Source organism: Bombus fervidus, chromosome 16 (assembly GCF_041682495.2).
Source record: "Bombus fervidus isolate BK054 chromosome 16, iyBomFerv1, whole genome shotgun sequence".
In the NCBI taxonomy this organism is placed as follows: domain Eukaryota; kingdom Metazoa; phylum Arthropoda; class Insecta; order Hymenoptera; family Apidae; genus Bombus; species Bombus fervidus.
Genome location: NC_091532.1, coordinates 4,921,432 through 4,938,522, shown reverse-complemented (window position 1 = coordinate 4,938,522; position 17,091 = coordinate 4,921,432). Strand labels below are relative to the sequence as shown.

At 32.6% G+C, this 17,091-nt stretch overlaps 3 protein-coding genes across 9 annotated transcripts in view; 2 read left to right on the top strand and 1 right to left on the bottom strand.

Moving 5' to 3' along the window:
- LOC139995477 (uncharacterized) overlaps positions 1–7,304 on the top strand; it is a 165,878-nt gene extending 158,574 nt beyond the window's left edge. For all 6 annotated transcript variants that reach the window (XM_072019017.1, XM_072019021.1, XM_072019020.1 and 3 more), the window contains 3 exons: positions 938–1,118; positions 1,229–1,368; positions 2,257–7,304. In XM_072019017.1, the coding sequence (XP_071875118.1) occupies positions 938–1,118; positions 1,229–1,368; positions 2,257–2,525 (590 nt within the window). In that variant the 3' untranslated portion in view covers positions 2,526–7,304. The remainder of the gene's footprint in view (positions 1–937; positions 1,119–1,228; positions 1,369–2,256) is intronic.
- Positions 7,305–7,580: 276 nt separating this feature from the next.
- Positions 7,581–10,114, top strand: LOC139995478 (uncharacterized). Its single transcript, XM_072019022.1, has 2 exons — positions 7,581–8,819; positions 8,890–10,114. Exons 1-2 carry the CDS (start codon positions 7,934–7,936, stop codon positions 9,393–9,395), a joined length of 1,392 nt encoding a protein of 463 aa, XP_071875123.1. The 5' UTR covers positions 7,581–7,933; the 3' UTR covers positions 9,396–10,114.
- LOC139995471 (protein lin-54 homolog) lies at positions 9,379–16,774 on the bottom strand. Of its 2 annotated transcripts, none has more exons than XM_072019004.1 (12): positions 16,467–16,774; positions 14,867–15,263; positions 14,486–14,806; positions 14,142–14,396; positions 13,804–14,022; positions 13,600–13,716; positions 13,368–13,505; positions 13,042–13,281; positions 12,769–12,974; positions 12,250–12,493; positions 11,974–12,170; positions 9,379–11,895 (listed from the first exon to the last, which is right to left on the bottom strand). In XM_072019004.1, the coding sequence occupies exons 2-12, from the start codon at positions 15,251–15,253 to the stop codon at positions 11,712–11,714; spliced, it is 2,508 nt and encodes an 835-aa protein (XP_071875105.1). In that variant the 5' UTR covers positions 15,254–15,263; positions 16,467–16,774; the 3' UTR covers positions 9,379–11,711. The 2 variants fall into 2 exon arrangements, with proteins under 2 accessions (XP_071875105.1, XP_071875106.1); XM_072019005.1 differs by having other exon boundaries at positions 14,160–14,396.
- Between the last annotated feature and the right edge of the window lie 317 nt (positions 16,775–17,091).

Genomic DNA, 17,091 nt, shown 5'->3' with positions numbered 1-17,091 from the left:
TGCACCAATTGTACGTTTCCATAAATTTCGATCGATAATGTATATTGTACGTTTAATAGCGTGTTTAATAATATGTTTAAGAATGCAGATACGAAGAGGAACAGAAGTTTCACAAATGGAAGAATTAACTTGCAGTCAATACACGGTTACCCGACCGGTTTTTAGACTCATTTTTTTCGAAAACGAAGCCTTAAACGAAGAAACGTTATTCCTTCTTTTCTGCTTATTTTTGCACGTAGAATCACCAGCCAACCGCTTGTACCGCTTGACTTCAAAGACACTCTCTGTGTATGAACAGTCCTTAATTCGACGAAAACAGTCTGAAATAGACGAATGTATAGCAGTTGCCGCATCTGAAATTGCAATTTAAACGATAGCTCGCGGCTCGCGCTTTCTTTATAGGGCGTACTTTGTACGTATAAGATATTCCTTTGCTCGATAACTCGTTTGAAACATCGATTATTCAACGTTAATAGACAGAAAAGGACGAAACGATTCGATAAATAAACTTTCCAATAATCGATCGATGGTAATAGCAATTCAAGCGAGCTACGCTTTGCTGTAAACAAACAAAAAAAGCGTTAGACGACCATTTTTACGCGTGCTATGCCGTTAACAGGGCAAATATTTGCGCGTTTATGGCTCTGCAGCCCTCTGTAATCTAAATAACTTAATCCAAATTACTTGTCATCGCGCGATCATCCAACACACGCCTCTCACCTTATCGCGGGAAAACAATTTAAAGAATGTGAAGAAACGAAGCGTATCGATCGTAACCAACGAACGAATTGGAATCGTCGAGGAACGAAATTTCTCCTACGTTCAACGTAAACGCGTTGCGTTCTGTTTGACCATCGATTAATTAGCCTCGTTTCCGCCCGAAAACCTGTCGTATTACGACTACCCCCACGCGTGTTATATTTTAATCGAATTACAGAGAACCTGCAATATCTGCGACTGGGCGATAATAATTTACACTCGGTGCCGAGCGACGCGTTACGCCGTCTACATCGATTACGTCACCTCGATTTAAAGGCCAATAACATTACCGTGCTCCCGGAGGATGCTTTCACCGGATATGGTGACTCCATTACGTTTCTCAACCTGCAGAAGAACCTGTAATTTCCATTATTTCATTAAGAAAACGATATTTCTCTTCTAGTAGAATTCTATCATCGTAAACGGCGACGTTCTCCTCTCTTTCTCTTTTCTTTTTCCTTTTCTTTAGAATCAAGGTGTTGCCGCCTTTGGTTTTCGAAAATTTGAATTCCCTGGAAACGCTGAGTCTGCAGAACAACAAGCTCACGCACATACAGGAGGAAGTGACTGAAAATATCGTGGACACCCTACGACACATCGATATCACAGGTAAATGTCAAGGATTCGTTCGAACCTCCTTGGAGAGAGGGCAACGTGTAAATCATGTTCCTGGGAGAGCTCGCTGACTATACAACGAGCCTCTCTTAGAAGCCAATCTGATTAACACGATTTTGTGGAACGAAACGCACGATATTTACGTAATTAGTATTACTCGATGTTAGAAGAAAGAAAACGGAAAACTTATTATCAAGAACTTACCGGTTACTTGCTTATTACGAAGAGACAGCAGCAAATAGCGTGGTAAATTAAAAAGACTAGTCCCTGTAATTGCCAGTCTTTCCTTTGCATTTCTTTTTATGAAATTTTAACGACTCGTACGATGTTTCGTATAATTCCACGAACGTGTCTAATTGAACGACAAAGGAACGATTTGAAACGTAAATGAAAGCAGTCATCGAGTAAAAGTATAGGAATGAAATATCGCGGAGGAGTGGAGCAAAATATTTCAAGAGTTAGTTAACGAACTCGCCGACGAGTTTTTAAGTCGGAGCATTCAGAATGCAGCGACTGCGACTGCGAGAAGTGGTAGTCATTAAGAGACGTCATTATCGTGTGAACGGAGAAACACTCCTTTTAAATAATACCCTGTAAGATCTACGAACGAGCGCTGCTTCTGCAACATCGTAAAGCTTAACAGGCCGCGATCGAACCAAGCTCTTTCTTCACAAAGATATCTCGGTTCGCCAGAACGATTCGATAGCCAGCGCAAAATGAATTTAGTCGTTTAAGAAATTACAGTTGCCCGAACTAACAAAAACTATCGAGGAAACGATCGACTAGAAGTATATGCAAGAATAAAAACAATTAAATAATAAATACATAGAACGTACACTCGCCATTTATCTGAAACATTTTCCACTTGCACTTTTTCCACAGACAACCCTCTGATCTGCAACTGCGAGCTACGATGGTACACTGCTTGGTTGGGGAATTTACGCGACAAGGACGACGAGAGGATGTCGAGGAAGCGCACTGTGTGCACCATGCCCAACGAACATCGGGAGTACTCCGTTCAAAACATACCGTTAGAGAGAATGGGTTGCGTTGGTGAAAACGCTGGAAGAACCTCGTCGACTGGCAGCTGCCGCGTTTACATCAATATGATGCTAGAAATAGCAACAATGACCGTCATCGCTGTGCTCTAACTGCGATGTTCGATGCCGTTATGTCACGTTATGTCCGGACATCTCAGTTTCCCCTAGCGCGAATTTATTCATCTGATTCGTGAACGCGAATGCTTGCTATCGGCGGCGTTATCCTCGTTTGCTCCACTTTCGTTAGCCAGCGAATTTATCGTTCTTCTGTCGTCGTGCAATCATGCCACGGTCGCGGAGACGTGACACGATTGAACGATTTATAGCTTAATCCTTTATGTAGTCTCACTTTCGACGATTGCAATTCCACTGCTGCGCAATTCGAGTAAATCTACTTAACGAGCAAATGTATCGAGAGCTGGTCGAAAGTCGTGGGAAATGTTCGCGCGTGATATCGTATCGTTGAATCGTAAAGAAATCAAAGATGTTTTTTTTTTTTTTTAATATTCTTTATCTTATTGATACTTTTCCTTTTTATCGTACGAAAGACGAAGGGAAAAGAAAAAAAACGTACCGAGCACGATGTCGTTCGATCGGGAGTAGAACGAAGCCGAAGAACGATACGATCGAATATAATACAGCACCCGTGTACATCTCAGTTGTCGCGTCTGACTGGTCGAATTCCGAGATCGAAATCGTAGGTGTTCCATCGGGAACAAATGACGGTGGAAGAATATCTGAAAAGGGGAAAGAGAGAACTCGATCGCGACGTACGATAACAGGGTGAAAAAGGAACCCTCGATGTCATAAATAATTGTAAGAGCCTTTTTCATCGAACGTTACATATCAAGATCGTTGCCAAGTATTTTATGGATGTCTGTTAAAGCTCGCGTGAACGCGAGACGCGTAGTATAACTTGATAGAAAATTCGAATGTCTATAGTTTAGCCGTCACTCATACGCGGACATTCATCTTATACATATCAACGCGTTCCTTAAATCATTGGGACGATGTCGTCGACATTTCTCTTAATGTTCGCACTTCGTACGTCACAATCTCACGTAATAGTAATATAGACTATAGGTCGTCGATCTCCAGTTTCTGTTGTTGCTGAAAGTTGCGAAAATATTCGTCAGATAGCCTGACCCACGGTATTTACGATAAATTAACTTTGCCTATTTTATTCGATGTTTCTATCTAAAGGTATTTCGTTCCGGTTTGAAAATTATACGAAGGTACATTACTAATTTATTATATGGATATCGGTTCCACGTATTTGCATTATTTCAGGAAAAATCGCGAATTTATTACGTTACTCGGCCGATAAATATTCGGTGGAAACCGAGTAATCGGGTAATCGATATTCAGGCGTGCTCTGTAGCCTGCTCCAATCTTCGCCGGTGATATCTTGAGATCGTTCAGATGCTTAACTCCATTCACAAAGGACCGACCGGTCGAAATGAAATAACGACTGCTGATGAAACGTAATATACTCAACAGGAAACCGACACTTGTCAATTCTGGTAGAGCACGACCGCGATCATTCAAGTGGCTTGTCGCTTCTGTTTTGTAGGCTCTACTTGCGCTCTAGACGTCGACACTTATACGGCGCGTGATAAAATTACACCGTCTTTCAGCAACGCCGCGAGATGAGACGGCAAAACGATCGTGTACGTCGCAGTTACGCTTTTGCCGCACCATCCTTCGTTTCAACTAGACGCTTTAAATTCCCCTCCTTGTTATAGTAACGCACGGATTGTGACGTGCGAACACACCACGTATGCTTGTATTTCGAGTTGCGAAACGTGTTCGAAGTTCGTTCGATACGCGCGGCAAACGTCAAAGATATCTGTAATATTTTTCGACGAACGCGGAAAATTCGATTGTTACGCGGAAACGATGAAAGTATAGAGACAAATCCTGCACGTAATTATTATATTGTCGGATTACATTAAACGATATAGAGATATATGTATATCATAGGAGCGAGTTGATTAATCTGTTGCGAGTATTTGTTGGTAAAACGGTAAACCATCATCGAACACCTTTCGTACACTGTATACCGCGCGATATGATTATTAATTATCGATAATGCGTTCACAGAACGCAGAATCATAAATAAGTTACACATGGAAAGTACATCGTGTTTTACTATTCGATAAATAGAGTAATAAAAAAAGTAATAAGATTAAGGCATTAATATTACGAATAATATACTGCATATCGAAATTAGGTTAATGATAATATTATGTCGTGACACGAACCGCTATGAAACCTAATGGAAATCGAAGGAAAATCACAAAAATTTTCGTTTTCTTTTTCTTTTTTCAAATTTATACGATTTATAGAGTTATCGATTGTCCTCGAAATAGATTTAAAAAACATCGATCTGACCGATTTTATTTAATTAATAAATCAAGTTTCTTTTACAAAACGTTTTGAGTTATGCGGAAAGTATCGGAGGGATGACAAGATATTGAGAAAATATTTTTTTCCTTCGATCAAAAAAGGGAGAAGGTTCGTGCCAATATCACATAACACACACATATCATTTATACGCCCAAAATTTTATCTGTAAAATAATGGTTAATTAAGGCTTCACTGATATAATCTCTAAAGATCATATACATATCGTGAACGTGAGATTTAAGAGAATTTATTTGTTAATATATATATAATATATGTACGTTACATATATATACACATTATTACGATCATCAAAGATATATTATATACCTATATATTATATATATACATATACGCATTGGATGTTTTTTCTAAGAAGTTTCATCGATATAAAGATACAAAGTTGTTATTTACGTGTTGTTGTTACAAGTGAATAATCTCATTACAGATTATTTCAGCTCAGTATCTATTTAACGATTGTCCAGTACTTTCTTCTCTGACGAATTTTCTTTGTTAGTTGGAACTTGAAAGAAATATTAAGCTTCGTTTAAACGATACGCCGAGTGGTATTCTTTGCAGGCCCTACACATAGCTTAGGATCCTCGGAAGGCATATCGAAGATACGTTTTCTTCATATCTTACTACTTTGATGCCAGTTATTCTGTTAAAAGAAAAAAGATTCGCTTGAACGACAGCACGTGAATGATTATAAGTTGACGAAAAATAACAGTAGATACAGAAATAAAGAGAATAGTAACGTTAGCATAGATGCACTTATCCAGTGAGGCAGGAGTTTAGATCCCAAGATTAAAGACTGAATCGACGGGAAAGAAGTAGAAAAATATACAAGTATATCCGTTTCCGCATTGATCCTAGCTTTCGTCGAGCAATATCGGTCTCTTGTTTCATTTTACCTATCAACAGCACCATATGTATTCGCGACTTTCTCAAAAACTTGTTATTAGAACTTGGTACGTGATATCGACGGATCATAGATTTCTTCCTAATTGTACTATCTTGTTCATTGACATATTATCAAAGGAAAAACCAAGGGACTCCTGACTCACATAGTGAAACATATCCCTTTAGGTGATCGTAGAACGATGAAACGGGCTAGTCGCTTGCGCGTATTCGCGTCGGAGACACCCAAAGAACCATGTCGAGACATATCTCTGATGGCCGTAGGTTTTAGTCTCGCCGGCTGCGTTGTTATTATTACTAATTATTATAAGCGGTATTTTTGTACAGTGTCTTACAGTGATGGAGTCGTTGCAGACGCAGCCGACGAGCCGTTCACGGCGTAGCCATATTATACATAATATAAATATATATACATACATATATTTATTTCAATTATAGCGCGTAATACTCTGAAAACCTTTCTTTGGCGTACACATGATGCATACAGAAATACGTGTACACGTATGTAAACGTAAATTTAAAAAGCGTCAGTTTAACGAAACAAAAGAGAAAGTGCAAGTAAAAACGGAGAACAAATACACAATGTCAAGAAAGGATTTGTTCGTATGAACAACTTCAAGAACGCAGCTTTTCTCTGTCTCTCTGTCTCTTACTCTCTCTTTCTTTCTCTGTCTTTCTCTCCCTCTCCCTCTTCCTCTCTCTCTCTATCTCTCTCTCTCTCTCCCTCGCTCCCTCCCTCTTCCTCCCTCTTCCTCTCTCTTTCTCTCTGTTTTCATTGAACTTCGGTGGATATCTTTAATTGTATCTATCTCGGTGCTCTCTTATATTGTCCGCTTCGTTATCTCTCAAAAAATCATTTAGATTTCCCCAACTTATAATTACTGTATACGCTGGTAAGCATCACATACACGCGAGAGACATGCAAGCATATACACACGTACAAATAATAATTTTACAAGCATAGGATACACGTACGATAGATTACATGTACGGACACATTACTACCTACATACCTATATGTTATTTCCTCTTTGATTAAGAGTAGATAATTAATCTGTGTAAGAGCCACACGAAGTTCGTGTGAAATTGAAATACGAATGAGAAAGAAGGATTCTATCGCAAAGGATACATACACATACACACGTACACACGCACACGGAAAATCCATGCCTAAAATGACATATCGGTGTTACAACGTATAAATAAATATATATATATATATATATATATATATATATATATATATATATATATATATATATATATATATATATATATATATATATATATGATTATAAATATATAAATATAAATATTATGTAAAACACAGATATACACATAAAATTCGTCTGTATATGTCTATAAATATTGTTACATATATATATGGTCACTATAATGATAATTATTACGTGATATGTATTACGAAACATCTTTTTCTCGCAAAGGTCCGTGATACGGGCATCTACTCAGATTCTAATGTCTATATGTCATTGTTTATTATGTCGTTAACAATTAACGTGTATATGTGAAACTTTCAAAACGAATAAAAGGTACCTAAGCATATGACCATCGTCATCTTATTTCCTTTCTATCGAATCCTTGTCTGTTTTCATTTATACTATAGTTAGCTGTACTAACAAGTACTCTATAATTGATTAATTTTTACAAACAATATAAGCATCAGGGAATAGTCAAATTACTTGTTACAATAAATATAAATGAAAGAGTAATTTATTTTTAAAAAGTACAAAAAATTTGTATTTTCAAATACTTTATTGATCTATCGAACGATCGTGGCAACAGATCACACTCGTACAATCGATTCAATCAGTAACCAGTCGACATTGTTCATCTGCATTCACGTGCTAGGAAATAAGGTTATGTCACGTGTGACAAAGGTTATAAATACATACTGGGTTATTTTGAAATTTATTACAGTGAATTTTAATCATTAAATGTTTATAACTGTTTTATGATTGTTAATAATAGTATACCCGAATAAACGGTAAAGCAGTTTGCTAAATTTATTTAATGAAAGACTATAATTACATCTATATTACAGTTTTTAAAAACTGTAAAAGTACATATTTTAAAACCAATATTGTTCATTTGCGAATAAACATTAACAATAATAATCAAACTAGTAACTTTTAATTGTTTAAAACCATAAAGGCTTTCAACATTTTTAAATCATGACTCGATATGCAAGAGCTAAAGGTTCAAAAGCTTCAAACGAAAGAATACCCAATGAAGCTACACCATGGCATGTAATGAAACAACAACTAATTGAAAATTTATCAAAAAAACAAGAATCTGTTGGAGAAACAAAAACTGTTAAAGAATTGCTGGGTGACACACAAAATACAACTACTACCAATAATGTTGAAAATGCTAATAGTTCATGGGCAGAATTTCCAAACAGTTCTGAAATAAAACATAATGCAATGATGCATAAAGTACAGAAAAAACAAAAGACTATTAGCAAAGATAATCCTGCAGCAGAAATAGAAAGTAAGGAACACCAAGAAGATCTACATCGGTGTAATACAAGTAACAATAAGAAAAGAAAAAAAGATGAACACAATACATTAGAAATTAAGGAAAATAATATTGATGCAGTAATCAATATGAATGAACCACAAAATGAAGACGATATACCTTCCAAACGCCAGAAACGCAATATGAAGAAAAGAAATTTGAATGAAAGTATATCCAAAACCACAGAAAATGATAACAATGATAGTATTGAACCAATAAATGCAAATAATAGCAAAAGTGAAAATAAAGAAATTAATAAACCACAAAAAAGTTTTAATAAAAACTTTCCAATTAAATCACAGAACTTCAAGAATATTCCAAATAAGTTTGGTATGAAAAAGATTGATAATCAGAAAAGGAAAAGGAAACCACCTAAAATTCGGGATGATAAAGAACACAAAAGAAGAAAACCAGACATAGCCCCTTCAAAAATAACCATCAATGGTGTGGAATTAGAAATTGTGAAATTTGACGGGTTTCCAGTCAAAAAAGAAGATGCAGATAGACTAAGTGATTTAAAACAGAAAATGATCATGAAAGGTACATTGTATTAGTAAACTTTTTATAATGGTATATTAAACATTTTTTAATCATTTTTGTCATTTTGTAGGTATTCCACAAAAAGAAATAAATGCAGCAATGAAACTGGAAAGGAGAAAAGCTGAAAAAGCACTAGCTAGAATTAGAAAATGTGTATGTTTCCATTGTCGTAAATCTGGACATAATTTATCTGATTGTCCTGAACTTGGATCAGAACAAGCAGCAACTGGAATCTGTTTTAAATGTGGATCGACAGAGCATACTCATTTCGAGTGTAAAGTAGCTAAACCAATGGAATTCAGATATGCAACTTGTTTCATTTGTCGCGAACAAGGACACATTGCTAAACAATGTCCCGATAATCCTAAAGGAATTTATCCTCAAGGAGGAGCTTGTAAAATTTGTGGAGATGTTACGCATTTAAAGAAGGACTGTCCGGATTTGATTAAAGAAAAGGAAGAAAATACCATTACAGTAAATACAATTGCAAATGGTAATTTAGAATCCCTAGGAGGGGACATAAATAGCATAGATGAAAAAGATAATAAGAAGACTAAAAAAATAGTGAAATTTTAATAAGCACTTAAAATAGAAATAAATACACGTACTTTTATGTATAATGTTAACTTTTTGTATATAATTCAATGCTTGCTATGTAAACGTAAAATTTATTGAAAGGTACATGTGTCCGACATGTATATACATACATTATCTTCATACATATACTTTAATATTATTTAAACCACCATCATGAAAAATCTGATATCAAATAACATATAATATCATTACAATTTATGTATTATCTATTTACATTATATTGGAAATTTTAAATCAGTTAAAACTTTTTACATATTAATTGTACAATGTGATCATGAAATTATTTATTCATTTAAATAAATTTTCCTAAGTTAAAGGAATAAATTATTTATTAAACTCTATGATATCAGATTTTTTCTCCCTATGTACAGAGGACAAATTATAAAGATATACTTAGATATACAAATATTATCTGTACATAGTAGTAGTTTCTTATATATATGTATCAGCATCATTTGCAAAATTTGTAATGTTAATTTTAAATTTATATTTTTATATTTAATCTGTTATACAAATGACATGTAACAAGTAGAAACATACAATTAATTTTTCATTACCGTAATTTTCTTTTGAGACATCTAAATAAATGCCTCAATTTCTATTCACATAATTTTTATCTTATTATATTATGAATCTGTACAATTTATATACTTAAAATAAACATCATTTGAAGTATGAATTTTATGAATATATATGTATTTATATGTATTTGTACCTATATTACAGTTGTTCTTACACTATACCATATATATAATATATAAACTCTCTATATTTTATATTAATCTGCTACATAAAAGTTATACTTTAATCACCTCTAATGGCAGACAGATATTATTACTACTGCAGTGATGAATAAAGTCAACACATGATGAGAAATATCCATTTATCTGTACCTATCGAATCTTTAATTTAAATATTAGACAACTGCATTCTCGATATCTTAATTCACTGTAATGCTCTGTCATTAATTATTTAAATAATTTCTCATATTAAATAATATACAATAATAATTAAATTCAAAGAGAATTTATTGCAACGCATAATGAAAAACTTTTATTTTAGAATTGTTAGAAGTTGTGCGATATTACATATCGTAAGAAAACGTACGGAAATGTACTAATATATTTTCTTCAAAAGTATACTAATTATAAGATGCACAAACATAACGCAATGAAAGAAAATTTCCCAACCTCCTTTTAAAAAATCTGTTAATATTAGCTATAGACGAAGAACATCGATAAAGAAAAAATCATAAAAATACAACATTACTCAGAAATAATTGGAGTAACTCTTACTTTTACAAATAACATAAGTTTTTCGAATATTTTTCATAATGATAACGATTATAAACAAATTCAATTTCATCCAAAATTTAGAGTTTCTCCTTTGCAAAACTTTTAAACATATATACACTGAGCTATTTTGAAATTAACCGAGAAAAATCATTTCTTCGATTTAAGATAAATATATTAAATTAACATGCAATATGAAAATCTTAAATAATATAAACCATTACGTTAAACGCATTTAATTTTGAGCTCATTAATCACATTGCCTAGCGATAAAAAATCGAGTGTTTTCGGTATTCCATAAAACTCCATCATTATTCAATATTCTACGAATACATGCATTTCTTTTCATTAAAACATCTGAACTTTTATGTTAATCAGGAATTAATTAATTAGAAATTTAAATTTAGATACGAAGTATAGAACATTCAATGTACAGATACTTCTTACTACTTTAGCCTCTTACTTTAATTTCCAATAAAATCTTTTTAAAATGTAATTGACAAATATATAAATATTTTTTGTTATCTTATATATTTGTGTTACAAATTTTCATGTAAAATTTCATTCAACCGTATTATTTCTAAACTTGTTTTTATATTTTTGATATATTACATGATAAAATAACAACTAATTTTATATTATTTTTATCAAATTCTCAATGAAAATAAAAATAATTTAGTAATAAACTTTTTAACCACACATAACTGAGCACTCATTATGCTATGATAAACATATCTATAATTTCGAAAGTACATATGTGCAATTTATGATTATAAAAAAAACCTTTTATATATTAGTAAGACAAAATAAGAAAACGGTTGAATGTATAACATTTTAATACCTTTCACCATTATCTTTGGTATGTAACACTTGTATATAGTTAGTATGACCAATTATCAAATTAAGAAGTACCAATAACTAACATCTTCAATTTTGTGACTTCAGGATAAGTCCGCAAAATTCGAACATTTTGAACATTATAGTTTTCCTTAGAGTGTACCTGCTAGGTAGCTTCAGCTTTGTGTGCTGATTCTATGATTTCCTTGAGGCAGCGACCAAATTCCTCGATTATAAGTCTTTGTGATGTTTCATCATCAAACATGTTACGTTCTGCTTCATCAGCTTGCGCCATTAAGCACTCACATGTTATTTGTACTACTTTATCAGTCAAAAAATTAAATGGTTGCCTGTAAAATATGTATCACAAGCATGTAATTCTTAATATTTCTATCTTTTCCTTTCTTTCCAATATTTCTTAAACATACCTTGCACCAGTATTTGATGTAGCAGGTGGCCTAAAAGCCATCTCCGATAATTGTAATTTTGTCTTATTTAGCGTAAGTTGTGCAGTTCTCACTTCAGCTGCTTCAGCTAGGTCTTTTAAAGATTTCTTCTCTAAATTCGGTTCTTCTACATTACGACACCCTATACATTTACAATTAGCAGAACAAGGAATCTTAGCCTAGCAAAATAAAAAAATATTTTAGCAAAAATATTTTATTATTTTTAAAAAAATCTATGTTTATGGCTATTTATTATACCTCGTAACATTCACAATAATTCTTTAAACATCCACTTCGTTTACAGTTACAACCTTTGTTATGTCTACGTATATCATCGCCAGTTTCACGACCTTTGCCAATTTTTGGACGAAAAGCATTTGGATTACGCTCCAAACAGGACTTAATAGCGCGTTGTCTTTCCTCTTCATTTCCAAGATTATTAGAACAGTTATTACAGTTGCACATATGACAAAATTCTCCATTCGCAAAGCAGTCACAATATCTGCAGTAAAACATATTTACGATTTATTGCTTTCATTTATTAAAACGCAATTAAAATAATAATGTATTAATGTTAAAATGAAATATTTCTTACATCACAAAACGATCTTCTAATTAAAAACGTAATATAACATCTATTGTGGACTGTCATTTTACAACATAATAAAAAAATGAAAAGCAATACCTGATGTTCAGTTTTTAAAAGTAGAATTATAACAATGATATTATATATTCAAAAATTATGTGGATTAGTTTACAGTCTTATGTTATACTTACAATTTAAGACATTGTGATTTAGTGCAGTTGCATGGTTTTCTCGGCCGAATACCATTTGGCTCAACACTGGTATATGATCTTTGAGAGCTTTTACTTTCTATAACAGATCCCACAGATAAAGTCCCTGTTGAAGTCTGCAAATTTTGTGAATTACCTAGTAAACCAGATGTTGCTTGTTGAGATTTCAATTTTACATCATCTGCTGGCTATAAGAGATAAATAATGTTACTCTGTGCATATCAGAAATATTCTAATGAAAGAAATATACTAAACCTGTTGCTGAATATATTGGGCTGGTAAAACTACAATATTTCCCACATTCGAATTAGTTGAAAGAACAGCTTGCCCAGATGCTAATTGACTTAAAGCAGATGCTGGAATAGCAACTGCATTTTTTGATTGGTTGGCTACTGTTGCAGTTGCTGGAATTAATAATCTTTGCCCACTTCCTGTTAATGTAGCCTTAGGTGCAACTGTCCTTAATGGCTGATTGCTAGTATTTAATGGAACTACCTGCATTTTGTTTGGAAAAAAAACATGATATATATAAGTAAATTTTCTACTATTTTTCGATGATTATACGTTCTATTTTTACGAACCTTAACAATCTGTTGTTGACCTCCTATTTTTTGGCCAACTCCAACAGTTTGTAAAGTTGTTTGTGATTTCGTTTTACCCACAGTAACAACGTTTGTAGTACCTGATGATGGAGTACTAACTAATCTTACATATTGCACCTTGAAAAGTATTATATATTTAAGATATTTAAGCTTTAAATATTAATGCAAAGAAAAATATTGCTCTGTTTTGATTTTATGAAAAAAATATTACTTGTCTGCCAGGCATTTGTATTTGATGTACTTGATTAGATCCAGTAACAATGTTTTGATTTGCTGGTATTCTAATAACTTGTCCACTTCCAAGGACAGTTCCAGGTTTTAAAGAACTCTATCAAAATATTTTATAATTAGCATAGAGATATTAAAAAAATATTAAAATTATATTAAAAATATCCATCACATACATACAACTAACCTGTCGTATAATCACTTTCTGTGGACTTTGTTGGACAGATGATTTATTAGAAGAGGAAAATGTTGATTGCTGATTTGAAATTGTCGAAGCTTTAACTTGTGTGTTTACTGTAGGAGCAGGTAATATCTTTGTTGGTGATTTGATTGTATTACTTGGAACTATAGTCATTTTAGAGGGTTGAGAACTTGATGATTGCACTAATTTATTTACAATTATTCCCTTTAACAAAAATAAACACGAATTAATTATTTCTGAGAGATCTTACATCTTAATTATTTATTAATTGGAAGATTTTTAATTCTTCCTTTTCACAAAAATATTAAGAAGATAATACTTACTTTTTTCTTTATACTCACTTGTTTCTGTGGTGTTGAGGGCAAAATATGTTGAACTTTGTTAGTGGAAAGTAATCCCATTTGTTGTGCTTGTGCTAATGTTATAGTTTTTGTTGGACTTGTAACATCTTGACTTGACGAACTATTGTTTAAAAATTTTATTGCTTGTGTTTGTTGATTTTCATTTTGAGAACTTGCTATAAGAACTTGTTGACCTGATGGTGCTTGATTCCCAGCTAGTATCATTTTTGTATATACCTAAAATCATGGTAAAAAGGGAAGCTTAATAAATGTTTCAATCCTAAATACAGTAAAAATAGCGAATATTATATCACGAATAATCTTACATTTCGATTTTGAGAGGTACTTTGTGCAGTACGTTTTATAGCAGACTGAGCTGTTTTTGCATTCTGTACACTTCCTAATGTGATATTTCCTGAATGACTAGTTGCCATTACAGGCTTACTAGGTTGTGCAGATCTTAACTGAACTATATTACCATCAGCAGATTTTGCCGTTATAAGAGTCTGAGCTAATGATTGTAATTGACCAGCTGATGCTGTTGATGGGTGTGAAATTTTTAAGATTTGGCTAGTACCTTGACCACCAGCTGGAGAGACTATCATAATAGACTGACTTTGCGTAACTTGGCCAACATTTGACTTTACCTATTAAAATAATTAACAAATAATAATATATAACCAACATAAGTATTATATACTGCGTACCTGTACTGTGGATGCAGGAAGCCTTTGTAACGTTGGTTTTGTTTGAAATACAATATTTTGATTATTTTGATTTGCTGTTGTATAGATAATATGTTCCTCTTGAGCTTGTTCAGGAACTTCAGTCATTTCCACATCAGGTACAATCGTTTCAGTCTCAATATTACGTCCAATTATTATATGCTCTTCATCCGTTGTCATAACTTCTTCAGCATTCATGCATTCTAACTCAGCCTGAATATTTGCAAATGCTTCAAAGTCATTGGATGAATATTGTTCAGTATTATGCGATAGACTCAGTGCACTCAAGTCTCCATCACCAAGTGTACGTGAATCAAGAGCTAATGGTTCAACCAATGCTCTAGCATTTTGTCCTTTATTTATAGACATGATTACGTCCCTATTCAAAATATTACTTGTTGTAGAAACTTATATATTTTAAATGAAAATAAGCATACGTATAATATACTACATTTAATTTGTATTGATATTATCTTTTTAGATTATTTCTTTTTATATATAATATGTAATGTAGGATTATATACAGATTTGTAACAAACTAAATAATCAAACACATAACAACAATTACAATCAAGAAAGCTATATAGACATATAATATATAATTTCTTAAAATTATTATTTTCGTAAAAATCTTAAATATATAATAAAAAGCCAAGACATTAATTACATAACTGAGTACGGAAACAAAACATACGATACAAAGATTCCTAAGTAAAGGTCTATATGGTAGTATAAAATATCAAATTATAAACTATAAACAATTTTTGCAATATTTAATATCATGTCATCATATCACTTATTTATATTTAAAATAACTTTATGTAAGTTAAAAAGGTTTTCCAGATGTCTGTATCTTTCATCATAAACATGTATTTGATGGATACACAGGTTAGAAATTCATAGAATGTAAATCGTTTATATTATAAAGCTCGAAACGTTGTTAGATAATACACAGAAAGAAATATTGTAAACCAACGGAAAAATATAAAACGATTTATGAATTGACTTAAAAACGAAACGAATCGACGACGATTTAAAAATTCAAAAATTCAAATCTTTAAGATGTAGATGTGCCTTTTATAACTACGAAGGGCAGTAGGATTATCTACAAGCACGTCCAACAATATAAAGACCGAGTATAATTCGAATTTTCGAAAATTCGAACAATAAAATTTGAATAATGAAGAAAAATTCGAAGGATAGTCTACTTAGGAACATTAGCGCCATTTATTACTTAAACGCGCCATTTTCCACGAACTGAAATTCTCCAAGTATTTTAATAGTTTTAATGATTTCACAGCAAATCGACATTAATGCACGAAGAAAACTTAAACACTTAATATTTCAAATGGTAATAAAAAAGGAACTTTTCCTAAATATTCACCTTATAATCGCACAAAATTCAACTTAACCTATAAGTTATCATTTCATATCAGGTACATACAGTGCTGGGTGGGGGCGTGCCACGAAACTTATTTTAATTTTAACAAATAATACAAAAATGTCTCTTATATGCTCGTCAAGTATTTAAATTTCACTTAAACTTTTTCCTAAATAAATTAATCATTCTTATAATACATACCTGGGTGTTCCTTTAATACCTCGAATTTGTTCAAAATCACGCGCCCACCATTGCTGTCCCACAGTGCACTACGCACCGCTGTGTACAAACAGACCCAAAGGTCGTTTAGTATTAAAATTTCAAAGAGAAACGAGAATGACAAGTTCACTGTTACTATAGAGTTATATTTTTTCTTATATGTAATTCAACAAAAGTAAACGTTTTACTTTATCAATCGGATATTACGTCAAAAACAACCAATATTTTCGCGCACTTTGCAAATTTCGATTTCGCCATTTTCACCCTTCCGCGGCTAAAAACACGTCAGCCCTTTAGCGCCCTCTTAGGCCAATAAAAAACCAAGTGTTCCAAAAACTTGAATATTTTGAATGTAAACTATTTCACGAAAAGTTGTATATTGTTATAACTATAATATTTCTGTCTATAAATTTCTATAAATTTTATTTCTTAAATAAAGGAATGAAAGTCTACCTTTTTATTTATGCAGTAACTTAGTTATTAACGATAATATCAAATGAATTCTGTACTTAAAAAATACACGTATATTCTTATGTTGCGATAGCAAAACATAATACTAATTTGATAGTTAATGACCGTCTAATCAAGTAATGAAATTACTCGAATA

What these genes read in the sequence shown, in the direction of transcription:
- LOC139995478 (XM_072019022.1), top strand. Translation starts at nt 7,934, where the DNA reads ATGACTCGATATGCAAGAGCTAAAGGTTCAAAAGCTTCAAACGAAAGA. An exon ending in ACAGAAAATGATCATGAAAG is followed by an intron (nt 8,820 to 8,889) that starts GTACATTGTATT and finishes GTCATTTTGTAG; the next exon opens with GTATTCCACAAAAAGAAATA.
- LOC139995471 (XM_072019004.1), bottom strand. Translation starts at nt 15,253, where the DNA reads ATGTCTATAAATAAAGGACAAAATGCTAGAGCATTGGTTGAACCATTA. An exon ending in AGAAAGTGATTATACGACAG is followed by an intron (nt 13,717 to 13,803) that starts GTTAGTTGTATG and finishes ATATTTTGATAG; the next exon opens with AGTTCTTTAAAACCTGGAAC. An exon ending in GTCAACAACAGATTGTTAAG is followed by an intron (nt 13,282 to 13,367) that starts GTTCGTAAAAAT and finishes AACAAAATGCAG; the next exon opens with GTAGTTCCATTAAATACTAG.